An 11,256-nucleotide genomic window follows, 5' to 3' on the forward strand; every position below is an offset into this window, starting at 1 on the left:
TGTGGTCACAGGAACATGAAGCTGCTTGGAGATGGTCTTACAGCCTTTACCTTTAACATGGTTATCTATAACCTCCTTTCTGAGCTCCTCAGACAGCTCTCTCCTTTGCTTTCTCCGGTCCATGTTCAGTGTGGTGCACACAATGATACCAAACAACACAGTAGCATGTTCTTTCCCTTTAAATAGGCAGGTGGCGCTTTGACCTTCTGCTCTGGTGAGTAACACCACAGCACAGATACTGAGGAACAGTTCATCATCTTCAGGTTTAGACAGCAGATTTGCATGCAGGACATTGTCTATCTAGCTGAGCGTCTGTATATAGCGGAGGTATTCAAACTATGGGCTCCCCCTGCTGGGATGCAAAGGCATTGCAGGGGGGCAGAGGTGAGGGGGGGGGGGGGGAAGAGAACTGTGTGAGGGGTTCGAGGTGCGGGTAGATCTATTTTGAAATTGCTAATTTAAGAAATATTAAGTATAATGTGAACATTATGTGCCTGTATACAATATATGATGCTAGCAAATAAAAATGATTAAATCTGTGTGTGTGTGGGCAGGGGGGATCCCAAGGGGTGAGTTTGAATACCACTGGAGTACAGTGTTGGCAGTGTTGGCAGTGTTGGCAGTTGCGGAGAGCTAGCATATAGTTGCATTTTGTTCACTGTTTTCGTTGATATGGAGCACTTCTGCTTAGTTTATGTAGTGTTTTAATATTGCTATGTTATGTTTGTATCTAGATTTAGTCTGTACTGTTAGCAGATTTTGAAGATCATGTTTTAAGCAGCAATGCCTGCAATGCAGAGTGGAGGACTGTGTGTATTTTTACCTGTAGGGGGCACTCTTCTTCCACAGTGCTGACGAACATAGCTTCTGTGATTATAACTGGTGGAATGAAATGTACACAGATGTCAGAACTCCACTCTGTGGTCTGGCAGCTTTGCACTACTGAATGACATCCAGCCTCCATTGCTAGCAGATACAAAGTTGTTCATATGTAATCTAATGTGTGATGAATTCTTATTGAAAAGAGAGATTGGTTAGTCATAAATATGTACTGATTTTTATTTTGCAGTGGGTTTACGCAATTACAGTAGCACAAAGTAGCGCACTTAATGGGTTTATCTCTGGAGAGGATTTGGGTTGGAAACAGGGATGACAGTGAGTGAACCTGACGGCCTCACAGTGCTGCAGACAAGCTGCTTATGCTACTGGCCATTACATCACATATGGTGATGTAATGGTGAGGTCGTTCAACCTGCCCTTAATCTGCCCAGTGCCCGCAATCCGGTCGTTCAACCTGCCCTTAATCTGCCCAGTGCCCGCAATCCGGTCGTTCAACCTGCCCTTAATCTGCCCAGTGCCCACAATCCGGTCGTTCAACCTGCCCTTAATCTGCCCAGTGCCCACAATCCGGTCGTTCAACCTGCCCTTAATCTGCCCAGTGCCCACAATCCGGTCGTTCAACCTGCACTTAATCTGCCTAGGGCCCGCGGTCTGGTGGGCACCCTGTCCTTAATCTGTCCAGTGCCCGCGGTCCGGTGGGCACCCTGTCCTTAATCTGCCCAGTGCCCATGGTCCGGTGGGCACCCTGTCCTTAATCTGTCCAGTGCCCGCGGTCCGGTGGGCACCCTGCCCTTAATCTGCCCAGTGCCCGTGGTCCGGTGGGCACCCTGTCCTTAATCTGTCCAGTGCCCGCGGTCCGGTGGGCACCCTGTCCTTAATCTGCCCAGTGCCCGTGGTCCGGTGGGCACCCTGTCCTTAATCTGTCCAGTGCCCGCGGTCCGGTGGGCACCCTGCCCTTAATCTGCCCAGTACCCGCGGTCCGGTGGGCACCCTGCCCTTAATCTGCCCAGTACCCGCGGTCTGGTGGGCACCCTGTCCTTAATCTGCCTAGGGCCCGCGGTCTGGTGGGCACCCTGTCCTTAATCTGTCCAGTGCCCGCGGTCCGGTGGGCACCCTGTCCTTAATCTGCCCAGTGCCCGTGGTCTGGTAGATGCTTCAACATGTAACGAGGAGGGATGGAGTGTGCTGTAAATGCCAGCCATCCACTTTCAGCAGGCCTTGGTGTAGTTGCACTTACATGGTGTTTCATGTTTCATAGTCCATGTTATCCCTGTTTTGCAGCTATTTTAATGTGAAAGACTTGTACAGGACTTACCAGTGGATTTATTTGCCAAACATGGTAAATTGCTATAAATTTTTGTTTTTTTTACATTGCGGAGTAAAGGGATATACAAATTGTGACCAATAGAGGGCACCCTCTCCTGCCAGGGCATGCAGTCACTAGTAAAGTACAAGGGCACTGTAGAAACCATATGTTGTGCATTCATTCATTTATTGCCGATTAAGAGGAAGTTGTAATTTTGCATAATTTTCCATCATAACTGCCATGCTGTTGAATTCCCTCAGGCACTTTTTTTCACAGCACAGATGATCTTTGCCTTGCTTAGAAATTCTCTGTATTTACCATGCAAATACAAATATTGATCAATTTTTTATGATGCGCAGGAAAAATCTGAATGCTCAGAGTCCATGATTGAGTAGTATTGTAGTAGTTCATGGTTTATGTAGTCGTTATACAAATAATTAGGTACCCATAGCAACAACTAAAACAGGAAGAAAACACTCACACTAAAAAAGTACAGGGATGATGACTTGTCCAGTTTAAAGTTCCCATTTTGTGTGCCAGTTCTGGCTAACATTTCTGCAGGACCCTGATGACAGTTAATAGTTTTCAGTTAGAAAACTGAATACATATAAGCCTAGATATCTATCAGTTATATATAACATGCTGCCCCCTAGAGGCCAGGGAGCAGCACTGCCTGTGTAACTCCAAACACCAAAGACTGAAACTATCCTTTAACTCAGCTCTATCTCAGACTGTAACTGTTAATGTTGAGCTGTTTTTGCAAAGACAAGTATAAAAGCATTGTATGTATGTATTTATTAGTTTATTTACTTATTATTACATACAGTGTGTGTTTGCAGTTGCCATCTAGTCTCCATCACATAGTGTTCAGAGTCGTGTGACCCAGATCACGTTCACACGTGCATAAGAAACACATGTTCGCAAACGCACGCACACGGGAACGCGTGGGGAGACGTGCAGCGAGCTGCGGTTTATCCCCACAGCTTAATCAGCGCCGCTGTCGGGCTTTCTGCGCACTCTCTACACCTACTTCCGGAAACATTGTGAAACAATCCAACGCAGCTGCCAGGACAATCCCTAGATTGTTTGGAGAATCCTGGATGGTTTCTGGCTGCTTCTCCACGCTGGGGAATGGAATGTGCTCTGAGTGAATAAACAGTGTTTCCTGAATGGGCGATGTCGGGGGTGTCGGGGGGGGGGGGGGGGGGGGGGGGGGGTTGGGCTTGGTAGTACAGGTCCGGTTAAGAACATGATGTGTTCAGCAATGTGTTTCAGTGAACTTGTCTGTCTGACCCTTACAGCCGTCATCCCGCTGACCGACTCGGAACACAAACTGCTGGCTCTGCACTTCGGCGTGGACCCCGGGCGCGACTGGGAATGGGGGAAGGACGATGGCGACCACGCCCGCATGACCAGGTGATACGCCATCCAGACGTCTGCAGCATTCGGCGCCAGGCCCATGTTCCGGATGCACCGTGACATCACAATATGTATCGCGTTGCGCAACATGCAGATTCAGGAACTGTCGATAAGCCGCTGTTTTCTCAGAACATGTTCGGTGTGGGAGGACTGGCGTGCGTCCAGGGTGTACCAGCCTTGTGACCTGCACTCTCTGTGGAAGGATCTAGGCTGACTGTACGCATGCGCTTGATGGCGGGTTACAGAAAGGGGGCGGAGGCATGAGATTATAAACCCCACTGATATGGGCTGATATTATGTGAAAAATTAGGAAAATTAGGAAAGAAGATGTTAAAAGTATTGCAACAATTTTATAGACTAAGGCAAAAATATTATAACAGTCAAAGGAAGGAAGATCAGACAGAAACTCAAGAACTTTTATTTGATTGTATGTTTTTATTTGGTAATGATTTTCATTAACTGCACCTTCATAATGCATTCATACAACATTCAGTGCACCTTCAAAATGCCTTTATAATGCAGTCATAGTATATTCATAAGCAGCATGTAAGTATACCTTAACACAGGGGTGGGGAACCTGTTTGGGAGTCGCTGTGGGTGCTGGTTTTTGGGGTGGCCTCTCAGTCAGCCATAATAATCCAGTGGTTCTCAACTCCAGTCCTGGGGAGTCTCTGTGATTGGCTGACTGAGAGGCCATCCTAAAAACCTGCACCGGCTCTCCATGGAACAGGTTCCCCACCCCTGTCTTAACATGTACCGTTCACAATACTGTCATTGAACAAGATATGACAGCTGTAATATACATTAATAACAAAACAATCATATAATCATAGAATGCTTGTTATTAATGTATATTAAAGCTGTCATATTCATTGAAAGTGTTATATGCTGTTTATGAAACAGGTCATTTGTGTCACTTAGCTTGTCTTTATATAAACAGCTGAAAGGTGGGTTTGAAAACGGGTAGAAATTTATGTACATTTTTAATTAAAAAACTTAAAACTTGCATAACGGTCTGTGCTTTCATCTGTTAAATAATCAATGTGGCACACAGTCTTTGACAGTAAGTACACAGGCATAACCAGACCATCCTACTGACATGGGACCAGCAGTGTGCCCATATTGCCAACTCTGTTGTCCATTTGATCTGATATTATAATCACTGCAATACAGTCACATGACCTTTCACCACATGCAGATTCCGTCTGGGTGCTTAACTTCTTTTGTCACTGAGTATGGTATTAGAGATACCAATTCATGCAAATTACTTGTTTCAATTGCAACATAGTGTTTGATATTAAATATACTATTTTGTTCTTTCCGGCAGTCATGTTCTGTCTTTGGAGGACAAACTTACCATCCTTCACAAGTACATGAATGTAACATGGATCCGAATTTCATCAGAATCAAGGGTAATTGTTTCTTACCTCTGTTTTCCTCCCTGCGGTTTTTGGCACAATAGGTTTTGTGATAATCACATGGATTTTATTACCCATAATTCAGTTTCTCTTCATTTTTGATTATTGGAATTTGAGGGTTGGATAAACAAGTAATCCAACAAGAAACCCCTGTAAAAATTCTTATTGACAATAAAAAAAAATTATTGGTGTTAGTGGAACACTGTCTGAGAGTTGCTGAATTATACAGTACTGTGCAAAAGTCAAAATGTTTAAAGATATTAGGTAATAGGTGTATTTGCTTATAAAAAAAACATACACACACAATTCAACATTAGAATATATGTAAATTGATAGTAACGGAATAAAAATTAACAAGAATTTCTGTTCTATTGATAGTAACTGATATCTAGTTGGATGGCTAGATGAACGGCGCTTTGGTTCCCAAACCTCTCTGCAAGGGCACCTCAGCCAATCCATGTATTTGTTACATTTCACCACCAGCTCAATAAATGTATTAATATAATTAGTTAAATAACTCAGTAAGTATTTAGTATTGACCACCCAAACATGGTGTGCTAGTGATCGAGTCAAAAAATACATTATGCAGTATTGAATGGTTGTTTCAAATATCTGCGGTGACTTCAGGAGACATGGCTAAACGAACACACTTTGACATAGTTTTACACCAACTTAAAGAACATTTAAACGTCACTTTCTTTGACTCCCTAAAACTTTTGACAGTACTGTATTTACCCATAATCCTCTGGTCTGTGCTTCTCTCATAGCTCATGTGTTCTCCTTCCAGGCGCCTCTGGCTCAGCCAGAGTCTCCCACAGCCTCTGTGGGAGAGGATGTCCAGTCCCTGGCCGACTCCATGGACTCAGACCGCGAGTCCATCGGCAGCAACTCCAACATCAACAATGGCAAACCCAACAAGGAGAAGGAGAAAGACAAGCAGCGCAAAGACAAAGATAAAAACCGGACAGACTCAGTGGCTAACAAGCTGGGAAGCCTTAGCAAAACTCTGGGGATAAAACTCAAGAAGAACATGGGAGGTTTTGGGGGGCTGGTGCACGGCAAAATCAAATCCAACTCCACTAGCAGCCGGAGTGCAGAGAATGGCGAGAAGGTCAGGAAGAAGGACGCCAAGCCTTGCAAGGGGAGCAAGGAGGATTCGGGACAATCCGCTAGCACGTCCTCTTCAGAGAAGACCACCAGCCCGTCCCCCACAAACAAAGTGCTGGGAGCTTCTCCCGTGGAGAAACACAGCAGCTCAGGTAGGTTCCTGGGCGACGGGGTGCCGGACCACTGGAAAAACAGCTCCGACGTCAAGCTGAGCCTCAGCATCTTGCGGGCGGCCATGCAGGGCGAGCACAAGTTCATCCTGGCCGGCCTGCTGCTCACCAGCCGCCGGCACCAGTTCCACCAGGAGATGATCAGCTTCTACTTGGCCAACGCCCAGGAGCGCTTCTCCGCCGAGCAGGAACAGAAGAGGAAGGAGGCAGAGAAGAAGCCTCTGACCAACGGGGCGACGCCGAAGAAACCGGAGCAGGAAAGCGCTTTCCAGAAGCCAAGGCCGGACTGCTCTACGCCGGAGAGCCACTCCCCGGTCCTGCACCCAAGCCATACACCCCAGAAGAGGCACAGCCCCTCCCCTGCCCCCTTCTCCTCCCCTAGTAATGGTGCTAAGTCAGGTGGGCCCATCGCCGTGTCTGCCCACTACAGCCATACGCCGCCCATCCAGAGACACAGCGTCATCCACCTACGGGCCGTCGGCTTGCAGTCACCCAGCTTCCAGGACGAGCCCCTCAGGTCCGCAGTGGGAACACTGAAGACCTGCGCCACGTACCCCCAGCAGAACCGCTCGCTGTCCTCCCAGGGCTACAGCCCGGCCCGCATGGTGGGTGTGTGCACGGCGAACACGGGGGAGTCACTCTCCTACAGCATGGTGGGAGATCACAAGTCCCACACCTACACTAACGGCTTCGACGCCGGCGACGTCCTCGACTGCCTCGAGTTTGCAGATGAGGACTCCCCACGTCCCTGGCGGGGCCACGAGAAAGCCAGGAGCCAGAGGGCACGGAACCCTCTCTACTGCCCCCTACAGAAGCGATGCAAGAGGGAAAATTGCTCCTTTTATGGCAGGCCAGAAACAGAAAACTACTGCTCGTACTGCTACAAGGAGGAGCTTAAACACAGAGAGAGGGAGGGGAAGCAGTTTAGACTTGGCTAATCCGCAGCAACAGAGCCGCTGCCACCCTGATACACAGTAATGGCCCACGGTAAAGCAGGTTTCATAACAATAGAGTATCCCTTTGTGTATCCTCGAATCAACCGACACACTCAATAAGAAAGCCGCAACTGAATTCAGTTTACAACTTTGGCCAGATACCTCTCACTTTTTAAAACTCATTCTCTGACCGTTTTATGTGTAACGCTTATGTGTTTCACAAACTCATGAGGCTCAAATGATAAAAAACGAAGACTGCCATATCTAAAACATTCACATTTAGGTCCTAAGTTAGAGTCCATTTATTTTTCAGCAAAAAGGTTTGCAAAACTGAACCACAATCTTCAGAAAATGTGAAAAAAGAAAAAACTGAATATCGAAAACCGTTGAATTTGTATGACAAAGAAATCTTTTACAAAGCAATAAGATTTTCAGTGTCATTGTTTTTTGTCAATCTTCTATCTATGCATCGATAATATCAGTAAGAAATTTGTTTGGGATTTAACCCCCAATTACTAACTACTTGCTCAATTAATTCCTTATGTGCGAAATTCTGAGTATTTTTACAAGATGCATCAGGAAAATCAGTACACAAATGAATTAAATTAATAGGTATATTAAATGTATTGTTTACATATAGGTCTTCAGCTGTGTTGGTGCGCTGGTATATTACATCAGAGTACTGCGGAGTCATTTTACACGAAAGTATCACTGCCACTAACACTGAGTTCTGGGGACGGGCTGACACAGCGCTTGGAGCCTGAACTCACCTAAGGGATATGCAGCAAAAACCATCCAGGTCAAAGTGCATCCCTGTCAGCCTTTTCATTCAACCTACAGCCCTTTGGGTTTCTCTGCTCCACCTGAGCACCATGCTATCGTTGGTTGAGTTTCTTCTGGCCAAAGATGTAGGCTGCTTTCACGGGTAACTTCCAAACACCACAAGCGCTCTGTGCTCTGTTTCCGTCTCTGTAAATACCAGATGTGTGGACTTAACACCATTAGGAATGTAAATGTTATTTTGTATTCATTTCGAAGTTGTACATTAAATTAATTTGCACATTAGGTACCAATGTAAAAAAAAAAAAATTAAAAAAAAAGAAAAGTGTTTGTTTGTGGACTAGAAAATGTTACTATGTGGGAATCTACAAGCCAAGGTTGAATTGTTATATGTAAAATTATTTTTATATTGTTTCCACAAAGTGTCATGAAGCAATATTTTGCTCTTTTTTCTTATAGACACCATTGTGACTTTAATTACTGGCCTGTCGAACGAACTGAAATGAACAAGCGGGAGTCTTATGAAGCCTTGTGTTTTTAGCTGGAAATCTGAATGCCGACTGACGCTTAAGTTACTGACTGCTGTGTCTTCATACCCGCACATGAAGTTGAATCGTGAGGAAAGTTCAATCTTCCGTTCAGTTTTCCCCCGCCCTCTTAAAGTCACGGCGGCGGGAGCGTCAGCGTCGTGTGCGGAAAATGAACACGCTGAAGCCAAGGGGAACTTCATTCGTGCTCAGCTGTGCGATTTAGCCAAGCTGAGCCTTGGTGGTGTCACTCTTCACATAACAGTAAGAGTTTTGGCTGGCATGTAACAGCAAATCCACGGGCTGGTTTTTCTATACACTAGAATATCGATATGCAGCAGTAGTGTGTGAGCTTCGCAGTCAAGGCCAGCCCAGATCTGGGTGATGCCATCACAGTGCGCTCCCATGACCTCCATAAGATACACCACCCTACTGTCCCTATTCCAGTGACTGGCCATTTTGTGCAACGACATTCAGGTCTTAGATAGGCCACACAATGTCCCTGTATTAGGTTACAGGTGTAGACTACTGTATATTGTTTTATTTGGCTGTTCGGTTTTTAATGAAGATGTGCATCTAAAAGAAAAAAAAAAAACTCGAATTGCTTCAGTGTTCTCAGCTCCCTTACGTTTTGCATTTGAAAAAAAAAAAAAAGTTTGAAATTTTAGTTCCAGAGAGCGTCGTTTGGATATTAAAAGCAATAACACCAACATAAGTGTGTGAACTCGGCTGAAAAGTGTCTCGTTTGGTGCTGATAATCCACAGCTGGTTTCCTTTTTAAAGGAAAATGAATCCTGTCACATTTCGCTTCTTCACTACTGTCATTTCAAGCCACATTCCTGTGTAGTTTTGCATCATCATTTAATAAGAGTAAATACAACTGAAAACAAATATTTCTTCAATCATCAACAGTTGTTTATCTCTCAGATAGGTCACAGTTAAAATACACAAAACAGTGGCAGAAAACACCATGATATCAATACAAATCAGTAGATTTGATCATAGATTAACATATGTAATCACTAACCAAAACTGCAACGGTTAACAGGAAGTACTAATATGATTTGTATATTATGCTGTAGTTAATCCACCATAGCACATAATCATATCACATTACTCATCTCAGTACTTCTTCAATTACTCATTACAGTACATGGTATGAAAAGTGCCACTCCACATCACAGTACTCAACACAGTATTCTTAATGCTACCATAATACTCCTTACAGCATTCATGACATTACTGTTCCATATCACAGTAATCATTAACATATTTTCCAACACTACAGGACCTCACCTACACACAGTATTCTACACAGTAGTAACAACATTTCATGTAACTCATAATTCCTATTTTAAAAATGCTTGATCTCTTCCTTCCTGAAGAGCACTTTTAAGATTAAAACTCCAGTTGTTGAATATTTAAATAAACAATGTTGATAAATACCCCATCATTTCCTTTTGAAAGCAGATGAACTTCCCATGACTAATTCCTTCTGGGAAGCGAGGAGTTTTTTCATGTAAGCTTGTCTGGATGGGGATACTATTCTGTGGTTATAGTGGATGCAGATTTCCAGAAAATGTCCCTGTTAAGTACAGTGTCCAGTTTCACTACACAAATCTGTTTACAAATTTTAAGGATGAAGAGTGAAGGATGTTTTTTCATCAACACAAAGACACTGCCATAGTTCCTGGCAAGTGGTCTGAATTGCTTTGTTTCTTCACCAGGAAGGAGGGCTAGTAGCTAGTTATCAGATGATGCTGCCGTTTCTTGTGGTTCGCGGGCTCTGCTTAGCATGATGGCTCAGCATCTTAAAGCTTCACAGCCAGGGAGCACTGTGAGTCATACACATGACAATAAAAGCATTTCCAGAAACACAGCGACACAAATAAGCGCTGTAAAATCAAAATGGGTGCATTGTTTGGTTTAATTTATGTTTTAACTGTCAGGAGAGCGTTGCAGGCTTTCATGGTGATGGGCCATTTTGAAAGTGGAAACAGTGCCTGGTTTCTAAGGCGATTAGAGATGCAGGAGCGGCCTTGCTCTGGCTCTGGCGGTAACTGGTAGGCTGACATGATTTGCTAGCATACAGGAAATAGGAAATCATATGACCTACGGCTTGATTATACAGCACCTCAGTAGTGGATCAGCGATCTGGATCAGCCATCACATGCCCCAGAACAAACGTGCGGGTGAACTGAGGAAAAACAAGAGTTTAAATGGAAGCCTCTGGTCAATTTTACTCTTTCCTCGAAGTACACTTTTAACTGTTTTTCACAAAATTTGGAATTTGCACATGAATACATGTAATTCCCCATTATTCACATAGAAATAAGTACATGCTGTTATGTAGGTAATCGAGGCATTTTAGTGTGACTGGAAATGCAAACCTGTCTGATTTTGCAGTGGTCTTGTTTCGGTCAATAAAACCACCCCTCTCTGCTTTAATTAATGTGGTCCAGCTGGCTGTAATTTGACTGATTACTTTGTTAGCTATAAATACAGCCAGCTGGGCAGCTTTTAGAGGATCCTGAGGAAATTCATTAGTTGAATATAGTATTGGGCATTTTTGGCTTGTGCCTTATGTTTTGTAGTTGCAGTCTTTTATTAGGTACATTTCTACATATTTTGTTTGCTTTTTAAAGGGACTTTGGTACCATTTGATTTGGCTTTTGGCTACCCTGCTGTCCTATATCCATCATACCGCTGGTGGTAGACCACCATCACACAACTTAATGTATAGTACTGTGTCGT

At 44.3% G+C, this 11,256-nt stretch overlaps 1 protein-coding gene and 1 long non-coding RNA gene across 5 annotated transcripts in view; one reads left to right on the forward strand and one right to left on the reverse strand.

The window, feature by feature from the left end:
- The window catches only part of otud7a (OTU deubiquitinase 7A), a 59,749-nt gene extending 51,446 nt beyond the window's left edge, over window positions 1-8,303 (forward strand). For all 4 annotated transcript variants that reach the window (XM_023811172.2, XM_023811174.2, XM_023811175.2 and 1 more), the window contains 3 exons: window positions 3,448-3,562; window positions 4,893-4,977; window positions 5,771-8,303. In XM_023811172.2, coding sequence (XP_023666940.1) covers window positions 3,448-3,562; window positions 4,893-4,977; window positions 5,771-7,198 — 1,628 coding nt within the window. In that variant the 3' untranslated portion in view covers window positions 7,199-8,303. The remainder of the gene's footprint in view (window positions 1-3,447; window positions 3,563-4,892; window positions 4,978-5,770) is intronic.
- Window positions 8,304-9,346: 1,043 nt separating this feature from the next.
- On the reverse strand, window positions 9,347-10,932 carry LOC111843543 (uncharacterized). The gene is made up of 2 exons (XR_002838187.2): window positions 10,893-10,932; window positions 9,347-10,699 (listed from the first exon to the last, which is right to left on the reverse strand). It is a non-coding gene; the product is annotated as an uncharacterized lncRNA (long non-coding RNA).
- Window positions 10,933-11,256: the final 324 nt, after the last annotated feature.

This window comes from Paramormyrops kingsleyae, chromosome 13, assembly GCF_048594095.1.
Source record: "Paramormyrops kingsleyae isolate MSU_618 chromosome 13, PKINGS_0.4, whole genome shotgun sequence".
NCBI lineage: Eukaryota > Metazoa > Chordata > Actinopteri > Osteoglossiformes > Mormyridae > Paramormyrops > Paramormyrops kingsleyae.